Genomic DNA, 23,958 nt, shown 5'->3' on the forward strand with positions numbered 1-23,958 from the left:
CCAAGATCACACAGCAGACACGTGGCAGAGCTTGGATTAGAATCCAGGTCCTTCTGACTCCCAGGCCCATGCTCTATTCACTAGGCCTTGCTGCTTCTCTACTCACAACAAACTCCTCTCCCCACCCCTTTCTGTAAGCCTTCCTCAATACCCAACTTCCCAAGTTATATCAATCCGACAGCCACCTCTAATATGCCACTGTGTTTATTTATAGCCATCCTCAACAGTTGGGTATATTCAGTTGCAAACCCAATGATTTTTTTTCTGATATTCCTTCCTGACATGTTCATTTGGTGCCCTGTTCGATCCTTGCTCTCCCACTGCCGCTACAATCTGCAAAATACTTTTATCTACCTCCCCCGCTTGACTGATTGCTCCTTGTGGGTTGGGACTGTGTCTACAGTGCTCTAATAATAATACTAATAATGGTATTTGTTGAGCACTTATGCGCCAAGCACTGTTCTAAGCACTGGGGATGGATACAAGGTAGTCAGTCTTAATCCCCATTTTACAGCTGAGGTACACAGAAGTGAAGCGACTTGCCCAAGGTCACACAGCACACAAATGACAGAGCAGGGATTAGAACCCACGTCCTCCGACTCCCAAGACCGTGCTCTTGCCACTAGGCCATGCTGCTTCACACAGGAAGTGCTCAATAAATACCACTGATTGATTGGTTCTTTGGTACTTTCCTGAGCACTTTCCTCCATGCCGTGCACTCAGCCGGCGTTCAATAAACGTGGCTACTCCCACTGTTCTGGGGAGAGAGGACTCACCGACGAGGACGGTGGCTGATAGGGTCCCGGTGGGGTCCTGGCAGGTCAGTGGACCCCGGACGCACCCTCAAGGTGAGCCAGAGAATGGGGAGGTGGGACAGGGGTGGGTTAGAGGGGGAGAGACCATAACGTAAGGGGCCAGTGGGAGCTTAACAAATACCAGTAGTGTCACCATGATCATCATTGATCTGGGACCCCACCGTGACCCGGGCTCGGGCCCTCTTCGCTCCTGCACCAAGTAGACTCGTTCCAAGAGGTGGGCTCGGTGTTGGGGGCGGGGGAACAGGATGGGAAGGTGGGGAGAAAGGAGGCAGAGAGACAGAGAGACAAGGGAGAGATGGAGAGAGAGGAGAAATGGGGAGAGGAGGAGAGCGGGAGAGCGAAGGGAGAGGGGAAGGAGAGGGGGAAGAATGGAGCGGAGAAGAGGAGGGCTCCCCAGGATTTCCTGGCCTAGTTGCTGGCATCAGGAAGTTTCCCCGACTGACTGACCCTCTGGAGCTGTTGCTCCCTCGTTAACCCTAACCTTTGCGGCCCATCCAAGACCGGGAGCCAAATCAAACTCGCCCCACGGCTTGAGGCCTTTTCCGGCGGAGGCAGCAGGGAGGACCTGGGGCTCGGGGAGGTGGGAGGCCGGGAAAATCACAAGTTAGATTGTTGTTTTTTCTGCAAACATTCTTATTCCATTGTCTGTGATCCAGGGGGTCTCCCTGGGGGTGGGGGGGGACTGGCGCAGATGCAGACCAGTGTTGACCTCCCCCTCATCACCCCCCACCCCTGGAAACCAGGGTCCCCAGCCTGGGACTCCCCTCCCTCAGCAGACAGCCGGGCCGGGCTAAAATGTCGGTCAGCGGTATCTCTTTGTGACCCAGACTGTGGCCTTGGGTAACAACAAGGCAAAAGAGACAGAAATGTGGAAACACATAAAAATCAGTCAGTCAGTCAACAATCGTATTTACTGAGCCCTTACTGTGTGCAGAACACTATACTAAGCACTTGGGAGAGTACAATATAACAGTAAACACACACATTCCCTGCCCAAAATGAGCTTACAGTCTAGAGGGGAAGACAGATATTAATAAGAGTCCAAGAGGATGAATGCCAGGAACAGACAACTAGCAGAACTCAAAGCAGCGTGGCTTAGTGGAAAGGACCAGGGTCTGGAAGTCAGAAGACCTGAGTTTTAATCCCGGCTCCACCGCTTATCTGCTGTGACCTTGCGTGAATCACTTCAATTCTCTGGGCCTCAGTTCCCTCATCTGCAAAATGGGGATTCAATACCCGTTGTCTCTATTACTTACACAGAAGCCCCAACGTGGGACCTGATTATGTTGTATCTACCCCAGTGCTTGGCACATAGGGAGCGCTTAATAAATACCATGATTATTATTAGAACACAGCATGGGTTCAGGAGGGGATCAGATGCATTCTTGAGCTCCTACAGAAAAAGTGAGGGGTCAAGAGAGAAAAGTAGGGATGTGAGGGGCCATCTGAAGATAGACTTCCAGGAGGGCCACCCAGTTGGAGACAGAATCTGATGGACCAAATGTCTACTTCCTACCTGCGTAGTCTTTCCCAGAGCTTAGCTCAAAGCTCTGCACACAGTTAAGCACTTGATAAATGCTATTACTACTACTAGGAAGGCCTCTCCTCCAAGAGGCCTTCCCTGACTAAGCCCCTCTTTCCTCTTCTCCCACTCCCTCACCCTGACTTGCTCCCTTTGTTCAACCCCACATCCAGCACTTATGGACATATCTATAATTTATCTATATTAATGTCCATCTCCCCGCTCTAGACTGTAAGCTTGTTGTCAGCAGGGAATGTGTCTGTTTGTTGTACTGTATTCTCCCCAGAGCTCAGTACAGTGCTCTGCACGCAGTAAGTGCTCAATCAATACGATCGAATGATGAATATTATTACTACTCCCCAGTCCAGCGCTGCCCTTAATCAGTTACTCTCAAGAACGGCTGGACTACCTGCATCCAGGTGCCTTACACGAGACGCCCCCAGCCCCCCGACCCCTCAACTAGCCAGGCCCGCCCCAGGACCTTCAGGTGGAGGACACGGGGCCTGCTGGGACCTTTCCAGCCAGGATAAGTCGTGTTCAAGTGCACCACTTGGTGGGGATCCTCATCAGCATAGCCCAGGTCAGGGGGAGGGAACAAACTAGCCTCTTTTCTTTGCCTTGGTTAATGTTGGTATTTGTTAAGCGCTTACTATGTGTAAAGCACTGTTCTAAGCGCTGTGGGGATACGAGGTGATCAGGATGTCCCACGTGGGGCTCGCAGTTTTAATCCCTATTTTATAGGTGAGGTAACTGAGGCACAGAGAAGTGAGGTGACTTGCCCAAAGTCACACAGCTGACAGGGGGCAGAACCGGGATTAAAACCCATGACCTCTGACTCCCAAGCCCGGGGTCTTTCCACTAAGCCACACTGTTTCTTGGACACGGGGCAGACAAGTGACTCTCGGAACAATGATAATAATAATGGCAACATTTGGTTAGTGCTTTCTACGTGCCAGACACTGTACTAACCCCTGAGGTGGATACAAGCAAATCAATCTGGACACGGTCCCTGTCCTCTGTGGGACTCACAGTCTCAATCTCCATTTAACAGAGACTGCAAGCCGCCTTTATCCTACTCTCCGCCTGGGCCCATCCGGGCCGGCCTCTAATCCAGAAGCTGCCCAGAGGAGGAGGCTTTTGGGAGGGTTTGGAGGTCGGTCCTATGGGTGCCGATCAGATGTCTCCCCCCGAGCTGTCTCTGCTCTCCACCTGCCTCTCCTGGACTCTCCACAGTCTGGACAGAAAGATGGCCAAGTATGTGCATCCTGCAATCCAAGACCAAATACACGGAGTCTGTGGGGAGGGATTGTCTGATGACCAGCTGGGAAAGGAGCCAGTGAGGACACATAATGATTGAAAGAGGTGACTGAGGAGGGGAAGCAAGGGAGAGGAAGGGGAGGGGTGGGTGGGAGGGGGAGATGAGGATGGGAGAGAGAGGAAGCTGGGAGGGATGGAGAGGAGAAGCAGTTTGGCCTAATGGATAGAGGACGGGTCTGGGATTCCGAAGAACCTGGGTTCTAATCCCAGCACGACCACTTGTCTGCTGTGTGACCTCGGGCAAGTCATTTCACTTCTCTGGGCTTCAGTTAACTCATATGTAAAACGGGGATTAAGATTGTGAGCTCCATGTGGGACAGGACTAGATCCAAACTGAATAGCCCGTATCTACCCCAGGACTTAGTACAGTACCTTGCATACAGTGAGTGTTTAACAAATACCATTTAAAAAAAAAAAGGAGGGGAAGGAGGAGACAAACCACCCTGCCATTTGGATTGGGCATTTAAGAACTGGTCCAAGGATTTGAAGATGCAATGTTTGCGCTCAGGGGGAGGATGTAAACTTGGAAGGCAGGGGTGAGCATGAACCACGCGGCCAAGACCCCGAGTGAGGGACGAAGGGAGGGAGGGAGGGAGATGATGAAGAATGGAAAATAACTGGGCTGGAGGGGCTGGCGGCTTGCCTGGGACCTGTGAGATGCATCCCTGTTTGCTAAATCTTGGGGCTAGATCCTGTCAAAGAGATCCACATTGACTTGGAATGGCTTACTCGAAGGGGTTAGTGAAGAATCTTGCTGATTTGCACATTTTTCCCCAGGCCTTTAAGCATCAAGGTTCAAAATATCAGTGGACCAGCATGGTATTTAATGAGCACTTACTGAGGACCGAGCACTGTACTAAGTGCTTGGGAGAGAATGACAGGAAAAACAGAAACGACCCCTGCCTGCAAGGGGCTTCCAGAAAGCCCCAGAAGCACTCAAGGGAAGCTGATGGATCACTGTGGGTAAGGCAAGGGGTTGTCTGAGCTGGGAGTCCAGCCTAGAACACAGAGTCCAGTCTCACAGACCAGCTGCGGAGGGCCCGCCCCCCACCCCCACCCTGTGACTAATCACGGCTGCAACCCCAGGTCAGGGGAACCGCTTGGCCGTCCTTCCCTTGCACTGGGACACATCTCCCTAACATCCGGGCCCAGGCCCCACAAATGGATTTCTCGGAACGTTCATCTCTGGGGGCCGGAGAGGGCCCTGGGAGAAGGGGGTGGGGAAGAAGGGGTAACACATGCTCCAAACTGTTTAGTCTTCGCTAGTTTCATGACTGGGGGAAGCAAAAGAGGAGCCAGGTGCATGGGGAACACCATCGACACTATGCTAAGTCTGGTTTTTCCGTACTGTGATTAGGCGAGAGTGGGGAGGTGTGGCGGGCGCCATTTTAGAAAAATGATCCGGCCAACAGAATGAGTGGCAGAGCAGTGACAGTGACACCAGAGACACCAGTGAGGAGGCTAGACAAAAGTGAAGCAGGGATTAGTCAAGGGTCTGGAGCAGCAAGGAATTGGGGGGCGGGGGGGAGGCGTTCTGGTTGGCGTGGAAGCGGCAGAGTCTGAAAATGCCATGGAGGAACAACTGACAGTGCTTTGGGGTTGAAAGAGATGGGGGAGTCAAGGATAATTGCTCCCCAAAGATGGGGAGGATGGTAGTGGTGTCAATCACGATGGAAAAGTTAGGTGGAGGAGAAGCATTTGGGCAGGAAAATTAGTAAATCAGTTTTAGACACCCAGGTGTACCCCAGGATTAGCAGTCGGTGCCTTGTTTGAACATGTGGGCGTATCGCTCATCACTCCATTGTGGAGCACAAGGGCTTCAATGTCATTTGTTCTTTTCCCGTTCCTGACATGTTAGCCGGCCCAATGCCTGAGCCCGCCCCCTTCCCACGAGCCACGAGAAGCAGCGTGGCTCAGTGGAAAGAGCACGGGCTTTGGAGTCAGAGGTCATGAGTTCGAATCCCACTCTGCCACTTGTCAGCTGTGTGACTGTGGGCAAGTCACTTAACTTCTCTGGCCTCAGTTACCTCATCTGTAAAATGGGGATGAAGACTGTGAACCCCACATGGGACAACCTGATTCCCCTGTGTCTACCCCAGCGCTTAGAACAGTGCTCTGCACATAGTAAGCACTTAACAAATACCAACATTATTAACATTATTATTCCCCCATCCCTTCCCCTCCATTACTCCCTGGACACTTGGGACCACCCCCCTCCCCGGCTCCCCAATTTCATCCCCCTCCACCTCAGTCTCCCAAGCTCCTCTCACCCCGCAGCTGGGTTCTCTGCTGGTGGTGGGAGGATGGATTTCCTCCCCAAGCCCGGGATGACTGGGCTGCCTAACTGCTGCTACTCCCTGTTCTTCTCCCAACTCCACCGCTCTGGGTCTGGGTTTCTCAGACACCACTGTGGACCACCCTCCCTCTCTCCCCCACAAGAACCCCAATCTACCAGAGCAGGCTCTACCATCCCAACATATCCTAATTCTCTCCTTTCCTCCCCCAGCCCAGTCTTCACCCTCGCTGTGGAGTGCCAGGCGAGGCTTTGGCACATCCTGTATCGTATCACTGGCTCCTCAAAAATAAAGGCGGGAGGATGGGAGGGGCAGAAGTAGGAGCTTGGAGGCTGGAAAGTGTCCTGGGCTGAGTGGAGCTCAAGCTGAATGGTGGAAGAGGAGCTCAGCACTTATGTCCGGCTCCATAATTTATCTCTATTAATGTCTGTCTCCCCCTCTAGACCATAAGCTCATTATGGGCAGGGAAGTGTCTATCAACTTTGTTGCACTGTCCTCTTCCAAGCAGTTAGTACAGTAGCGGCCCATACTCTACCCACTAGGCCATGCTGCATACAATAGTGCTCAATAAATACTATCGATTGATTGATTGTTGACACCAAGGGGTTAGAGTTGGAGATTTTGATACTGGTTGACATGTTGACACTCCGGACAGAGGGTGACCAAGACCTGACCAATTTGCTGCTGATTGACTGGGCAGAGTTCCCTTGGGTCAGAGTCACAGGAAAAAAACAGAAAGTGACAAGTTGGAGGAAACGCCCTGTCCCTCATCAATAGTCCCAATGGCCCTGGAGTTCATTATCCTGGGGCCCATCGATGTACTGGTTACATTTGGAACCAGAGGGAATTTATGGAGGCCGCTAGCCTGAAAAGCCTCCTTAGCAAAGCCTGAACTTGGGAGGAAGGAGACAAGGCTGGTGGGCTGTAGAAAATGGCTTTTACAGCAGTTCTCTGCCTGAGGGGTAGCCTGCTGGTCTAAGATTCCTGCCCTCCCCAAGCTCAGTGGCGGGGTGGGGAGGGGAGGAAGGAGGGGGTGTAGGCCAGGGGTTGGTTGACAACTGGGTCAGGACTGGGGTTCTGACCCCCACCAGGCCCCACTCTTCCTTTTCCCAGCCCCAGTGGCCCAGGGTTCTCTAGTGAGGCGGGCATCTGGAGAAGCAGCTGTTTTTGTCCCCACAAATGCCCATCCTGCGAGGCCAAAACTTCCTCTGCCTTCCCACAATGTGGAGACCCTCAGCCACCAAGTAGACCACCCACGGGCTCCCCATTAGCAAGCAAATGTCAGTCAATCGCATTTACTAAGCACTTACTGTGACCAGAGCACTGTACTAAGTGCTTGGGAGAGGACAACCTACAGCTAAGCAGAGTCTCTCTTTCTAATGCCTCCTTGCCTGGCACTTGTCACATTCTGGACTGTCCACCTGCTCCAAGCACTTGGGCAATCCAGCCAGGGATCGGGATAGGGGCAGGGGGAGGCCATCAGGGAGGGAAGGCAGGGTCAGACGGGAGACTTTGCAAACTGTCAGGCTATAAAATTGTTACTCTAGGCAGGATTCCCAAAGTCGATATTTCCCTCCCAGTGTCCTTGGCCCGGCCAAAACTCCAGCGTCACTGACACCACCCAGTCCTGGCATAGAGTCAGGGGTCAGCAAAGCCCAGGGCTTGTCTGCCCAGAGTCAGCTTAGGGCCGCGGGCTCCGACCTCAACTCCCACGAACATTTCAGCGAGGAGCAGGGTGAAAGCCCTACTGAGAGCTCACCTCCTCCAGGTGGCCGTCCCAGACTGAGCCCCCCTTTCGCTCCGCTCCTCCTCCCCTCCCCATTCCCCCCCTCCCGCCCTCTGCTCTTTCCCCTTTTCCTCCCCTCAGCACTGTGCATATTTGTATATATTATTTATTATCCTATTTATTTTGTTAATGATGTGCATATCTCTATGATTCTATTTATCTTGATGATGTCTGCGCTAGACGGCTTGTTTTGTTCTGTTTTGCTTTGCTGTCTCCCCCGTTTAGACTGTGAGCCCATTACTGGGCAGGGATTGTCTCTATATGTTGCTGAATTGTACAGTGCTCTGCACATAGTAAGCGCTCACTAAATACTACTGAATGAATTAGATGAGGCTAACCTTCTCACTCTGCCTCGATCTCGCCCATCTAGCCACTGACCCCTAGCCCACATCCTGCCTCTGGCCTGGAATGCCCTCCCTTCTCTAATCTGACAGACAACAACTCTCTGCCGCTTCAAAGCCATACTGAAGGCACATCTCCTCCATGAGGCCTTCTCAGACTGAGCCCCACTTTTCCTCATCTCCCACTCCCTTCTGTGTCACCCTGACGTGCTCCCTTTGCTCTTTCTCAGTCTAGGTCTCAGTCACCTCATCTGTAAAATGGGGATTAAGCCCGTGAGCTCAATAATAATAATAATGGTATTTGTTAAGTGCTTACTATGTGCCAGGCACTGTATTAAGCACTGGGGCAGGTACAAGCAAATTGAGTTTTACACAGTCCCAGTGCCATATGGGGCTCAAAGTGTCAATCCCATTTTCCAGATGAGGCAACTGAGGCCCAGAGAAATGAAGTGACTTCCCAAGGTCACACAGCAGACAAATGGTGGAGTCGGGATTAGTACCCATGACCCATGACTTCCAGGCGCATGTTCTAACCGGACTGTGCCCAACCTGATTAGCTTCTAAATACCCCAGGGCTTAGTACAGCACATAGAAAGCACTTAAAAATACCATTAAAAAAAAGGAAAATAGGAGCCAACAGCGAAGAGCAAGCAACTGACAAACAGGGTTATGCAACAGAGGTTGGCCGGCCCCCTTTCCTATTTCCCGGTGCTGCCGGCCTACCCGCTCTCCCTCCTGCCCCGGCCTCTCGGATCCTCCGATTTGACATTCCCACCCTCCACAGTGGGGCAGGGGCAAGGTGAACACAATACTCAGTATGGCTCCTACTTTTTTCCTCTTCCCAAGAGGCGCTAGAGGCAATGGGCAGTGATCTCATGATCCCGTGGACAGAGATACATCTGGACAAAGATACATCTGGTTTATTGTTATATTGTACTCTCCCAAGCACTCAGTACTGTGTTTTGCACACAATAAGCGCTCAAGAAAAACTGAATAAATGAATGATCGTCCATCACTTCAGTAAGAGGGTGGCACACCCAAGGGGGTAAGTAGTCCACCTGCCCCAAGCCAGGAAGGGGCATTCAGGAGGAAGTGATTCCCGAAATGAGACAGACACCCGGGTGGGATCTCAGCTTCATAGCCCATCTCCCACTGAAATTCATTCAATTGTATTTATTGAGCGCTTGTGTGCAGAGCACTGTACTAAGAGCTTGGAAAGTACAATTCGGCAACAGATAGGGACGATCCCATCCCTACCCAACAACGGGATCACAGTCTAGAAGATCTGCAGAATGACATCGTTTTTACCTTTTCCTCATGCTCAGTCTTTGTCTCAGTCAGAAAACACAATTTCCCCATTCCGTTGATGCATGCCAAAATCCCTCCCGTTTCAATCTACGCTTGTCAGTGATCTTTAGAAACCCACTGGAGAGGCTTAGCCCGGGCCAGACAATCTTCTGTGGAAAGAGCCTGGGCTTCGGAGTCAGAGGTCATGGGTTCGACTCCCGGCTCTGCCACTTGTCAGCTGACTGTGGGCAAGTCACTTAACTTCTCTGTGCCTCAGTTACCTCATCTGTAAAATGGGGATTAACTGTGAGCCTCACGTGGGACAACCTGATTACCCTGTATCTCCCCCAGTGCTCAGAACAGTGCTCTGCACATAGTAAGCACTTAAACACCAACACTATTATTATACCTTCTCTGGACCTGTTACCTCATTTGTAAAAATGGATATTAAGACAGTGAGCCCCAGGTGGGACAGGGACTGTGTCCAACCTGATTACCTTGTATCTATCCCATTGCTTAGTACAGTGCCTGGCACATAGTAAGCGTTTCACAAATGCCATATAAGAATACTAATAATAAACTTGACCCTGAAAATGGGTGATCTCATAAAGGCTTTTTAGATTTTCTGGCCCCAAAATATCAAACTCTGCTTTTCTCTAGGCCAGCCCGAGGGGGGTTTTTTCACCGGTCTGACAGTAAAGGGACCGAGGTGATCTATACTACTACCCAACCTGAGACTGTCTCAACCTGCCACCAGAGCCTGCTTCAACAGGAAGGGAAGGGGATTGACTGAGCACGAGTGACCTACAGCTGTAGCCAAGCTTAAGAGCTACAGCTGAGAAAGGTTAGAGTGACAAAAGGATGCCCAAAGGGTCACAGCACAAGAAGGGCCTCCTAGAGGTTGAGGAGTAAGAAGACTTTAAGCTCACTGTGGACAGGGAATGTGTCCATTTGTTATATTGTACTCTCCCAAGCGCTTAGTTCAGAGCTCTGCACACAATAAGCACTCAATAAATATGATTGACCTTCCTCTTTTCCCACTCCCTTCTGCATCGCCCCGACTTGTTCCCTTTATCCATCTCCCGTCCCAGCCCCACAGCCTTTGTGCACATATCTTTATTTCTGTTAGTCTCTTCTTCTAGACTGTAAGCTTGATGTGGACAGGGAATATGTCTGTTTAGTGTTATATTGTACTCTCCCAAGCTTAGGATAATGCTTTACACACAGTAAGCGCTCAAAAAATATGATTGAATTAAGAGGGTAAAGGCAGAGGACAGAGGGGGTGCAAAGTGTGTGTGTGTGTGCGGGAGGGAGAGACAGGAACAGAGAGAGAAGGAGGAAAGGAAAGTCTTCAAATTCCTTGTGGGTCACAGCAAGTAAAATCCATTACGCTTCAAGGTTCAACATTTGGCAGGCAACCAAGTACGTATGTTTCGGACTTTTTGTCCATTTCTGACTCATCCCGCAAAATGCTCTGTGCACTACAAGCCCCTTGTCATTTGGTACAGAATGGTTTTTGTTTTCTCAGGCTCATTCACTCATTCAGGCTGGGCAGCAGGTGTAAAACGTGATTTCTTTACCTCAGCCTGGTAACATATTTCTGGCTCCCTCCTTGCTCCACAGTGCTGCTTTTAATTCAGGCCAGGCAGGGTGAAGCAGACCAAATACAATTTTAAGATAGATGTTAAAATGCCACAGACAAACAGCAGAGAAAATGACTAGTTATAAACCATTCTCAAGTACAGGAGCTTCCAGCCCTTCCCAGTGTACTCATTCTTCAGGGGGTAAATGCTGGCAATGCTTCTCTCTGGGCATTTTTAATTCCTTATTTAAATCTAGGCATTTTCTACTTGTTATTCAGTCACCACTCTGTTCAGTGAATATAGGCATCAGTGGATTGACCTCCACAAGAGGGTTTTGCTGCTTACCTACTTTTACAGTTGGGGACACAGAGGCAGGGAGCATAATTTTTCCAAAATTAAAAACACACCCTAACCCCTGCTTTCCACCCTGCTCCCCATATCCCGCCCCCCCCCCCCCCAACACACATTCTTCTGGGGCTATACAACATTGCAGAGAGCATCTTTAAAGGATTTTTTTTATGGTATTTGTCAAGCACTGTTCTGAGAGCTGGGGTAGATTCACAGTAATCAGGTTGGACTGTGTCCATGTACCACCATCTGGCTCACAGCCGTAATCCCTATTTTACAGATGAGGTAACTGAGGCACAGAGAAGTTAAGTGACTTGTTCCTGACTCCCAGACCTGTGCTCTACCCCCAGGCCATGCTGATTCTCTCTGCTTCACTGATTCCAAATCCTCTCTCCTGAACTAGAGACAGCCCAGAAGACTGGAGATGTGATTTTCTGGTGGCAGTGGTACTGAGTGCAGTGTGCTGTACTGAACGCTTGGGAAAGTTCCATAGAAACATGAGACATGGTTCCCGTTCACAAGGAACTCATATTCAAACGGGAGAGACCGATTGAAAAATACTGACAAATGGGAAATCAGAATCAACCGAGTGATCCATCAGACCTACAGAAAGTGCTGAGGGAGGGTGTAAAAAAAAAGAAATATCACGGTGCTATAAGTAGCCGATGAATGGATGTGATTTGGGGTGTTGGAAGTTAGTCAGGAAAGGCTTATTGGGGTTTTAGGGAGGCTTTGATGATGGGGAGGGCTGGAGTCTGTCAAAATGAGAAGTGAGGAGGGAGTTCCAAGCAAGCAGGGTGAATATTTAATTCCAGGCACATTGCCTTTGAGAGCAATTTACTATGCCAGTGTTTTTCCCTCCACTACAAAGGACCTTTTGCAACTCCTAATGGTAGCCGGAGGGTTCAATCATTTACTCCAAATTATGTACTAGCAAATGGGCTTTTTTTTTTAAATGGTATTTGTTAAGCATTTACTATGTGCCGAGAACTGTTCTAAGCACTGGGGATGAAACAAGGTAACCAGGTTGGACACGGTCCATGTCCCACGTGAGATTTATAGTCCTAATCCCTATTTTACAGATGAGGTAACTCAGGCACAGAGAATTAAGTGATTGGCCCGAGGTCACACAGCAGTCAAGTGGCGGAGCCAGGACTAGAACCCAGGTCCTTGGCTCTATTAAACTAGGCCCTGCTGCTTCTCCATGGACTTGCAGAGTCCTCTAGCTGTGTCACAGACTAATTCAAACTGATCACCGCGGGGGGGGGGGGGGGGGGGGGGGCAATACCAGAGCTAACTCAAAAGATAGATAGATCATTAATTCATTCAATTATTGAGCTCTTACTGCATGCAGAGCACTGTACTAAGCGCTTGGAAAGTACAATTCGGCAACAGATTCGATCACTGACTGCCACCCCCAAAACGATCCAGCTGAACCCCAAGTCCGCTCTTACCTTAGGGCGTTTCCACTGCACCTTCCCTGGAAGCGGCCTGCTGAAGAAGAGGGATTCGTCCTTGGCTGGAAATTCTGGATCTTCGAAGAGTTGCCTGCCGTGGATACATTGCTTCTTGAGCTCGTGGTACTTTTGATCTTTGAAGGGTTTTGCGGCTGGAACCATGATCTTGGGGGCAAAACAGGGCAGAAGAGTGTTAATTTCAGTTAGCTCATCCCTGTCTAGCTTGTAAAGCCCACAGCAATTATCTTCATATCTGTAATTTATTTTTATTACTATTCATTCAATCATATTTATTGATTACTGCAAAGCACTGTACTAAGCGCTTGGGAGAGTATACTATAACAATAAACGGACACATTCCCCGCTCATGACAAGCTTACAGTCTAATGTCTGTCTTCCCTTCTAGACTCCGAGCTCCCTGTAGGCAGGGAACATGGCTACCAACTCTGTTACCCCGTACTCTCCCAAGTGCTTAGTACAGTGCTCTGCACATGGTAAGTGTGCAATAAATGCCATTGACTGATTGATTCAAAAGGGCTCTTCCTACCAAAGGATTCATCTCAAATAAAGAGTTTAACAAGGCGGCAGATATAACCCAACAAATGAATTGCTTCCAGAGAACTGGAGGGGTGCGGAGGCAGCTCTGATCCCTTTTTCAAAAATGTATTCCACATTAAAAACATCAACAGAGCAAATTTTGACTATTTATGGGCTAAAGAGCTACGTTGGATGTTAGCTAGTCCCTTCCTTCTCCTCCTCTCTCCTGCCTTTTGCTCTGCACACAGTAAAGCACTCAAATCAGTGGATTTTTTTGAGTGCTTACTGTGTGCAGACCACTGAATTAAGCACTTGAGAGAGGACAAGAATTGATAGACATATTCCCTGCCCACCAGGAGCTTACAGTCTAGAGGGGGAGACAAACAAACTGAATTAATGGATATGCACATTAAGTCCCAATGGAGCTGAAAGTAGGGTAAATAAAAGGTACATAACCAAGGGTGATGCAGAAAGGAGTGGAGTAGGGGAAAGTGAGGGCTTAGTCTTGGAGATATTATTTTAGTAAGGTTTTGAAGGTGGGAAGAAAGGTAGATATGAAGGGAAATTCCTCCGGGGCCAGCTATTTCAGATGTATAATCCCCTCCTCAAACCCTCTGTCCACCCTCCCCCACCATCTCTTGTCCCTAATGACCTGGTCACCTACTTTACTGATAAAATTGCGGGATCTCCCTAAAACCTCCCCAGCCTCTCTCCAATCCCCTCCCTCCTCTGTCCCTTCTCTGGCTCTCCCTTCTTTCCCAGCAGTACCTCAAGAGGAGATCTCCTGCCTCCTCTCAAACTCCCCCGACCCTCTGATCCCACCCCTCTGCAAAATACTATTGATTGATGAATTAACTGTAATGATCATTGTTACTTAAATGTCTACTTCCTTGGGAGGCAGGAAGGACAATTGAAATCAAACTGGTCAAATCCCCTCCTTGTACACACAGCTCACTGTGGTGCTTTGTGTTATATTATGTTGTACTTTTCCAAGTGCTTAGCACAGTGCCCTGCACACAGTAAATAAGATTGATTGATCTCTGGTCAAAGACACACACACAAGACCAAACTGAGAATTTTGGATTCTCTATGGACTTTGATTATCCCCCCCTCGCCCCTTTCCTGCCAATCTCCCCTCTTTCTCCCATCCCGCAGTCTCTGGGTTTATGGAAAATTAAAAGGTGGCTACATTCTGCATTTCCAATCAAAAGTGCGATTTAGAACATTTGCAACACATTAATCGCTTCAATAATGGGACACCTTGCTGTCACTTTGGCCTTGTCTGGAAGCTTTGGTTTCTATTTTTCATTCTGCGTAGAACAAGGAGGAAAGAGTTGGTTAACTCCAAAATACCGGGTTCACTGGCCTTTCCCCATGATTTGTGTGCTGTTTACCTTAGAGATGACACATTCTCTTGCAGAACCCCAACCCAGCCGACCTCGTGAGGGTAACTTTTTGGCTCTCAACCCAAAACCCACTCCCTGCCCCCACCCCGCCACCACAGCATATTTATCTAGCCTCAAGCACATTATTTTTATTATTTTGTAATAATACATACTGATAACAAAAATTTTGATATTTATTAAGTATTTTATGAGCCAAGCACTGTACTGGGAGCTGGGGTAGAGTCCAGATAATCAGGTCAGACACAGTCCCTGTTCCCACATGGGGATCACAGTTTTAGGGGGAGGCACAATAGGTATTGAACCCCCATTTTACAAATGAGAAAACTGAGGCCCAATGTCACCCAACAGGTAAGTAGCGAGGACGGGATTAGCACCCAGGCCCAGTGACTCTCAGGTCTGGGCTCATTAGAAGGCCACGCTTCTGTTCATCCTCTGGCTATTGAGGGGACACTACGAAGTGACTCAGATAGTCTCCCTTCAGAGGCAGAATTCTGTCTCTCGCTCCACCCTGACAGCAGGTCTGGGGAATGGCATGCAGAGAAAGTGTTAGTCAAGTGGGATGGGGAAGACTGGGCTCGGGGTGCTTGGAAATGCCCAGAGACAGAGCCGCCGATAACTACCGCTTCAGCTCGTTTCGAGGCTTCCTTCGGTCCAGTCTCTTCACGTTTTGGGGCCGGGAACCTCTCCCTACTGATCCTGAAGCTGACGCGACAAACTGAGAGCTAGAATCTGGCCAAAATAGACTCCTTCTCAAAGTCAGGCATGTAATGGAGTGCTGGCAATAAAAGGGGAAGTCAAATGTAATTACATTAATTTGGTGGAATTTAGACTCATTCCCCTTGATAATACACACTCTGTCAGTTAAAAAAAAAAATCTGAACTGGCCAACTAATAAATCTGTCGGTGAGGCAAAGTTACTTTTAAATAGCTTCAGGATGTTAATAAGGTTTTCAAATATCATTGCATAATTCGCAAAGATGGGTTTTTAATGACCTTAATAATTCCCTACGGGTTCTAAGTACTGAGGGAGGCAGGCTCAATCCTTGGTGGATGGGGAAGGAAGGGAATTGTGCAGAGTAAATTAAACCCACAGATAGTGGATTCTCAAACATTTCAAATTCAGACTCTCAACATTTCCTTATCCATATGCATGAGGATATGCCCTCTGGATATTCTGCCAACTCTCATTTAGCACTTCAAACACAAACTTTTGCTTTTAAGAACATTTAAAAAGTGAGTTTGTCTCTAATTGCTGCTAAATCCAGCCAGTTTCAAAATGATGATTTTCAGATTCACAGACCCAAAGATTTGTTCCAGAGAGAGTTTCTGGGAGGCAGGCAGTCCCTGGCCTCAGGATACGACTGAAATTGGACCCTTACCCTTTGGGCAACTGGTATTCACCCCAACTGGTATTCACCCCACCCTGAGCCCCACAGCCCTTATAGAACACAGCCGAATTCATATTAACATCCATCTCCCCCTCTAGTCCTTGTGGGCAGGGATCGTTTCCACTGACTCTTTTGTACGGTATTCTCCGGGCACTTAGTATAGTCCTCTGCACACAGTAAGCACTCAATAAATACCACTGATTGATTGAACTGCTTCCTGAAAACTGCATCCAGGGTGAAACATATCTTAGAACCCACTGTCTCGCAGGAAGGTTAAAAAATGGGGGCTGGGTTCTTGAAAACAATGTTGAATATCCTTTTCTTTCCAAATTACCCAGAACTGGGTTCTCAACTGAGTAATATAGCTACATCAGTGTACTGCTACTGTAGTGGCTTAGTGGATAGAGCATGGACCCGGGAGTCAGAAGGTCCTGGGTTCTAATTCCAGCTCCGCCACTTGTCTGCTGTGTGACCTTGGACAAGTTACTTCACTTCTCTGTTCCTCAGCAACCTCGTCTGTAAAATGGGGATTAAGAATGAGAGTCCAGAGGCCCATCTCTTTCAAGAGGCCTTTCCAGGCTAAGCCCCACTTTTCCTCATCTCCCACTCCCTTATCCCTTGCCTTGATTTATTCCCTTTGCTCTTCCCCCTTCCCTGCCCCACAGCACTTATATCTACATTTATATCTGTAACTTTATATTGATGTCTGTTTATTTGTATTGCTCTCTGCCTCTCCGGCTCTAGACTTGGACTGTGAGCTCGCTGTGGGCAGGGACTGTCACTTTATTGCTGTATTGTTCTTTCCCAAGCGTTTAATACAGCGCTCTGCACAGAGTAAGCGCTAAATACGATTGATTGAATGAATAAATGAATGAATGTTGGACAGGGACTGTGTCCAACCTTTCATTCATTCATTCAATTGCATTTATTTGAGTGCTTACTGCTTGCTGTACTAAGCAAGCAGCAAGCACTGTACTAAGCGCTTGGAAAGTACAATTTGGCAACATATAGAGACAATCACTACCCAACAACAGGCTCATAGTCTAGAAGGGGGAGGCAGACAAGAAAACAAGAAGACAGGCATCAATAGCATCAAAATAAACAGAATTATAGATATATACACATCGTTATTAAAATAAATAGAATAATAAATACATACAAATATACACAAGTGCTATGGGGCGGGGAAGGGGTCAGAGGAGAGGGATAGAGTAGGGGCATGGCAAGGGGAGGAGGACTAGAGGACCTGAATAACTTGTCCCTACCCCAGCACACAGAACAGTGCTTGGCACACAGTAAGCACTTAATAAGTACCACTATTATTATTTAACAGCCACAGTCACATAAAGTCACTTAAAAAGATCAATAAAGAAATAAATTCCTGTAATGTATAATGTCTCATTACCCCTACCTATAAATAGTCTAAAATGTAGAGGCACATTTTTCAGTTTGGAGGGAATTCCCTGCGTTCTCCATTCCTGAGGTGGTTTGGTGGGATGCAGTTTCCAGCGGGTGGTGAGTTATCCAGTCAGGGCTGCGACTTTCACAAGTTCCTAACCCTGGCTCTCGACCCTCTCCTATCTCCTCATACCCCTGTTATCGTCCCCCCAGCCCCCCTTCTGCTCCCCGTTTTTTTCTTCGACTCGTCCTTTGGTTTGCTCATTCAATCGTATATATTGAGCGCTTACTGTGTGCAGAGCACTGTACTAAGCACTTGGAATGTATAATTCGGCAACAGATAGAGACAATCCCCGCCCGACAATGGGCTCACAGTCTAAAAAGGGGAGAGAGACAGCAAAACAAAACAAGTAGTCAGGCAATCAATACCATCAAAATAAATAGAATCATAGATATATTCACATCATTAATAAAATAGAGTAATAAATAATATATAAAATATATACAAGTGCTGTTGGGTGGGGAAGGGGGGCCAGCGGGCAAGGGAAGCACCTCCTTCCTTTGTCAGCTGTTTTGGCTGCTCCTGTCACTGTCCCTGCTGTTTTCCCCAAAAGCCTACAATGAATCATATTAACTGAGTGCTTACTGGGTGCAGAGCACTGTATTAAGTGCTTGGGCGAGTATACTACAAATGGTCTAGGTGTTAGGATTCCTGGTTTTCACCCAGGCGGCCCGGGTTCGACTCCCAGTATGGGAACGGTTATATGTTTTTCTATTAGACTGTAAGCCCGTCAAAGGGCAGGGACTGTCTCTGTTACCAATTTATACATTCCAAGCGCTTAGTACAGTGCTCTGCATATAGTAAGCGCTCAATATGTACTATTGAATGAATGAGTTGGTAAATCGGTTCCCTGTCCACAACCTTGAAGTCTAGAGGGGAAGACAGACATTAATATAAAAAGTAAGGGCTGTGGGGCTGAGGGAGGGATAAATAAAGGGGGGAAAAAACCAAGTGTCTTGGGTGGGCAATACGGGGGAGCTCGGGATGGTCAGGCAGAGGTCAAGGGGGGTAGAGGGTCCCAAGTGGAGGCCCCCTACTCCTCTGCGACCTGCCCTGGGACCCCAGGCTCCCTCACCCCAACGGTTCTGGCTGTAGCTGCTCTTACCCACAAATTTAAAGAACAAAAACTGAAAATGGGGGGCAGACATGGTTCCAGGGTGGGGGACGACCCAAAGCCACAGACTGGGGGGCCCAGTTGTGACCTGAGGTGGCCCACGTGGGTCAGGACCTAGGGGTAGAGGCTTGTCCCAATAGCCAGGTGAGTGCAAACACACACATACCCCCACGGGGTCTCATCCCACTTTCAGGCCCTGGCCTTGCTTCAGGGCGCAGAGGGAGACCCCAAGGCGGGGGACTTGCCACCCTGGGTTCCCCAAAGCCCAAACCCTGATCCTGCTGCCCACCGTGCCCCCCAAGGCCGGCTGTGTTGAGGGAAGCAGCGTGGCTCCGTGGAAAGAGCCCGGGCTTGGGAGTAAGAGGTCGTGGGTTCTAATCCCTGACTCCGCCACTTGTCTGCAGAGTGACTTTGGGCAAGTCACTTAACTTCCCTATGCCTCAGTTACCTCATCTGTAAAAATGGGGATTAAAGAAATGTAAGCCCCACGTGGGACAATCTGATTACTCTGTATCTACCCCAGCGTTTAGAACAGTGCTCAGCACATAGTAAACGCTTAACAAATACCGTAATTATTATTGTCACTTAACTTCTCTGTGCCTCAGTCATCTTATCTGTAAAACGGGGGTTAAAAGTGAGCCCCACGTGGGACAACCTGATTACCCTGTATCTACCCCAGCGCTTAAAACAGTGCTTGACACATAGTAAGCGCTCAACAAATACCATCATTACTATTATTACTGTGAGGGTTCAAGCCCCGGCTCAGGGGCATGGGGCAGCCGGTCCTGGGGGCAAAAAGAGGGCAGGGACGGCTGGCACCTGTGCCCTCGGCCTGGCAAGGGGGACTGGGGGGGCTGGTGGCCCACCAGATGGGTCGCTCACCTTCGGGGCTCCTCCACCGGCGCTGGATTTTCGGGCAGCAGGCCCGGCTAAAGAGGCAGGCTCCCTCTGACCCCATTGCGCCCTTCTGCCTGGATAAAACGAGGGTCGTTGGGAGGCCACGGGGCTCGGCAATCACCTTCCAGGTGGGGCTGCCAGGGCGTTCTCCAAACAAGGAGTGCAGCCCCCGCCCCCGACCACGTGGGAAGGGAGGGATGGATGGAGGGAGGGGAAAAGGAAGGGTCTTAACTCTTTCCACACCATCAGAGGGCCACTCGGACCGCCCTTGGGACACTAGAGGAAAGCACCTGCGAACTTTTGCCACGACCCCAAACGGAAGAAAAGTCAGTTCCAGCAGCGCTCTGCACATAGTAAGCGCTTAACAAACACCATCATCATTATTATTATTACAAACTCCCAGCGACAACTCTGTAGACGGTATGGGGGTGGGGAGGCTCTGTCAGCCCTTTGTTGTCCTTTCCGGGCGCTTAGTACAGTGCTCTGCACACTGTAAGCGCTCAATAAATACGATGGAATTGCCTCTGTTGCCGAAGTGTCCTTTCCAAGCGCTCAGTACAGTGCTCTGCACACAGTAAGCACTCAATAAGGATGTTGGAATTGTCTCTGTTGCCGAATTGTCCTTTCCAAGCGCTTAGTACAGTGCTCTGAGCAGAGTAAGCGCTCAGGAAATGCGAGTGAATGCATGAATGATACAAGCAAATCGGGTTGGACGCTGTCCCCGTCCCACGTGGGGCTCGCAGTCTCGATCTCCATTTTACAGCTGAGGTTACTGAGCCGTGGAGAAGTGAAATGACTTGCCCGAGGTCACACAGCAGACATGTGGTAGAGCAGAATTAGAACCCGAGACCTTCTGACTCCCAGGCCTGTGCCCTATGCACTAGGTCATGGTGCTCCTAGAAAAGGGGGATTGAAAGAGGGGAGCCCCACAGCTGTGCAATAGTTCTGTAGAGATCCTCAGGCTTAGCTTTAGGCTGAATTTAAACTAAAAATTATCTGCATTTTTGGGCTGTGGGCCCGAGTTTACACATTTTAAGAGGAAACATCCCCTGGTGATCTGAGACAGTTAGTGCTTCTCCCAAAGTAGCCAACACACATCCGGACTGTAAATCTATATCCTGGGAAAATGGGGTTCAGTTACATTAGGGTTTGGGCTTCTGAATCCAAGCCTATTGGAGTTAATCACTTGATCAGTCTGTGATATTTACGGAGTGCTTACTGTGTGCAGGGCACTGTACTAACTGACAAAATCTCTTTTCCCTTTTTTTGCCCCTGCACACCCAGTGAAAATTTAGAACCTCTGCTTCGTTCTTTATACCTACGTCATATGTCTACCTCCCACTCTAGACTGGAAGGTCGATGTGGCCAGGGAACATGTTGACCACCTCTGTTATACTGTACTCTCCCAAGCACTTAGTACACAATATGCACTCAATAAATACTGATTGATCAATTGATCCCAGGCTCATTTTTCTAAAATGTCATCCCACCTACATCAACCCATTCTCAGAAACCTTAAATAATAAAGTATTTGCTAAGAAATAATGGTAAGAATAATGGCATTTGTTAAGCCCTTACTATGTGTCAAGCACAGTTCTAAGCACTGAAGCACTGCTAAGTGCTTACTATGTACTAAGCAGATCAGACACAGTCCCTGCCCCACATGGGGCGCCCAGTATAAGTGGAAGGGAAGCAAGCATTTAATCCCACTCTAGATTTATTAAGTTTATTGTGGATAGGGAACATATCGACCAACTCTGTTGAATTGGTAGTCTCCCAAGCACTTAGTTCAGTGCTCTGCACACAGTAACCACTCAATAAATGCCATGGATGGTTAATTAATCTAATCCCCATTTGTACAGGTGAAAAAACTGAGGCACAGAGAAGATGAATGATTAGCCCAATGATGAGCAAGCAAGCAGCTGCGCCGGGATTACAACCCAGCTCTCTGTGCTCATTCTACTAGGCCACGACCCCATATCACTGACTTTCAGAAATTTCCAAGTAATTTCTCATCTCCCCACACTATATTCGTCCTATTGCCAGTTCTTCTTTTTAAGGTATTTGTTTCACTCAGCTCCTTCTTATCCACTCTCTTCTCCCTCTACACTTCAGCTCACACTCTTTATTCCCCTCAAGCCAACGCATTCCCTCATCCTATTCCCTGGATACTGTTCTTGTCTCTCCCACCACCACCTCTTGCTTATGCCCTCCCCCACTCCTGCAGATCCTGCCACCCCTCCACCCCGATTTGACTGACCACAGCCCTCCCCGTTTCCCACGCCCTCCTGAAATCCCTTCTCCTCCAGACACCCTTCCCCAAGTAATTTCTCATCTCCCCACACTATATGCCTCCTATTGCTCATTCTTTTTTTAAGGTATTTGTTCAACGTTTACTATGTGCCAGACACTATACTAAGAGCTGGGATAGATACAAGCTAATCAGGTTGGACTCACCTGGGACCCACAGTCTTAATGCCTGTTTGACGGGTGAGGTACCTGATGCTCAGAGAAGCTAAATGATTTGCCCAAGGTCACACAGCAGACAAGTGGCAGAGCCTGGATTAGAATCCAGGGCCTCTTACTGTGCTCTTTCCGCTAAGCCATGCTGCTCCTCGTCAGCGGCTCTGCGACACCTAAGTCCTCAGGTAACCCCAGCCTTTCTGTCCATATCCTCCAAATTAAACCCCTTTGTTGCGTAGCTGGCCGTCCCCGAAGAAATCAGCGTAAAATCCCCCTCTGTCTCCTTCTCTGCTCCCAGCGTGCTCAAAGCAGCCTTTCCCACAAGTTGATCGGCGACCGAGAAACCTGCAAAGTATGCAAGGAACAAAAGTGACCCCTCCCCCAAGCCTTCGCCCTTCCAGTCCAGTTGGGATCAGAATCAGGGTTGAGAGGTGTCTCTCAGGCTTGAAATTCTCCAAGCCTATAAACAGCGCTTTGTAGCGCTGACCTTTGCACTTACCTGAGCTATTCAATCCCGTCCTCTCTTGGGCAGAGAAATCCAAACGAAGCTCCCAAAGCAATCCAGCCCAGTCCGAGTTGCTTCTTAACCTGAAAACTCTTTGGGTTGTACCAAGATCTGCTCACGAGGCGGGGGGAGCCCCAAGGCTTGTCCGACTGCCCAGAAAGTGGTCTTGAGTCATGAGAAAACACTGGCAGAGCTGGGAGCCAGATGTCCAGAAAGGATGCACCCTGCTCTCTTGTGGACCACTGAACTCTGAGCTCTCAGGCTGGTGGTGCCGAGAAAGAGGGAGAGGAGATGGGGGGAAGTTTTGGGAGAATTTCCGACATTCCTTCTGGGGAAACTGAGTTGGCGTCAGTGCAACTTTGGAAAAGAAAATCCTTAAAGGCCTCAAGAGGCCTGCTATGATAAGCTGCAGTAAACAAATACTCGCTTTGTGCCCTGACTTACCTGTGCCGGGGGCTCTGCCAGGAATGGGGGGTGGTGCAACAGCTTGGGGCTTAGAGGGAAAGGTGAAGGACAGAGGAAGTGGGGTGGGATCTGGATCCAGCTTTGGCCTAAAGAGCCAGCCCCGACCACCCTCCCGAGGTGGAAAACCCAGAGATCGGCTACCTAGCGGCCAAGACCGCTGAAGGTTTTGGCTCTCGGGGGCGAGTTTGGTGAAAACAGGTGAATGGCGGGTACAAAATCACAGATGAGACAGGACAAGACCCAAAAGCTTCATCTGTGGACAAAGGCCACTTGGGAATGAAAATGGAAATTAGACTCTGGGCTGAGCTGTCCTCCTCTAGGAGACCTAGGACTCATTCAAGAATCACATAATAATGATAATTGTGGTATCTGTTCAGCACTTCCTATGTGCCAGGCACAATACTAAGCCCCGAGGTGGATACAAGCAAATCGGGTTGGTTCACAGTCCCTGTCCCACTTAGGGCTCAAGTCCCAATCTCCATTTTACAGATGAGGTAACTGAGGCCCAGAGAAGTGAAGTGACTTGCCCCAGGCCTCACAGCAGATGAGTGGTGGAGTTGAGATTAGAACCCATGACCTTCTGACTCCCAGGCCCCGGGCTCTAGCCACAACCCTCAGCGCTTAGAACAGTGCTTGGCACATAGTAAGCGCTTAACAAATACCATAATTATTATTCTAATTATTACTACACCATGCTGCTTCACCCTATGCCATACTATTTCACCATTACTTTCCAACAGGGCGTGTGAGCATGTGTGTACTTGTGGGAGAGAGGGTCAGGGGGAGAGGAGTCAGGCAGTTCCAGGAAGGAGGGGGAGAAGAATCTGGGAGAAAAGGAATATATGAGTTTGGAGCACTGGGGGGCCTCTTGGGATGCATACATGGCTTCCTAAACTCTTTTCGCAGGATCTGGGAACTGGCCCAGGCACAGTGAGGCCAGTCTGCTGCTTGTCCTGACTCCTGTACACTGG

The 23,958-nt window shown here is 49.1% G+C and overlaps 1 protein-coding gene across 2 annotated transcripts in view; it reads right to left on the reverse strand.

The window, feature by feature from the left end:
- CAPN6 (calpain 6) overlaps nucleotides 1-22,710 on the reverse strand; it is a 49,023-nt gene extending 26,313 nt beyond the window's left edge. Inside the window, exons 1-2 of one of the 2 annotated variants that reach the window (XM_029067544.2) lie at nucleotides 22,517-22,710; nucleotides 12,751-12,918 (exon numbers count right to left, since the gene is read on the reverse strand). In XM_029067544.2, the coding sequence (XP_028923377.1) occupies nucleotides 12,751-12,915 (165 nt within the window). In that variant the 5' untranslated portion in view covers nucleotides 12,916-12,918; nucleotides 22,517-22,710. Of the gene's footprint in view, nucleotides 1-12,750; nucleotides 12,919-19,539; nucleotides 19,712-22,516 lie in introns of those variants that run through there. The other variant, XM_029067543.2, reaches the window with a different exon arrangement.
- Between the last annotated feature and the right edge of the window lie 1,248 nt (nucleotides 22,711-23,958).

Source organism: Ornithorhynchus anatinus, chromosome 6, assembly GCF_004115215.2.
Source record: "Ornithorhynchus anatinus isolate Pmale09 chromosome 6, mOrnAna1.pri.v4, whole genome shotgun sequence".
Taxonomy (NCBI): domain Eukaryota; kingdom Metazoa; phylum Chordata; class Mammalia; order Monotremata; family Ornithorhynchidae; genus Ornithorhynchus; species Ornithorhynchus anatinus.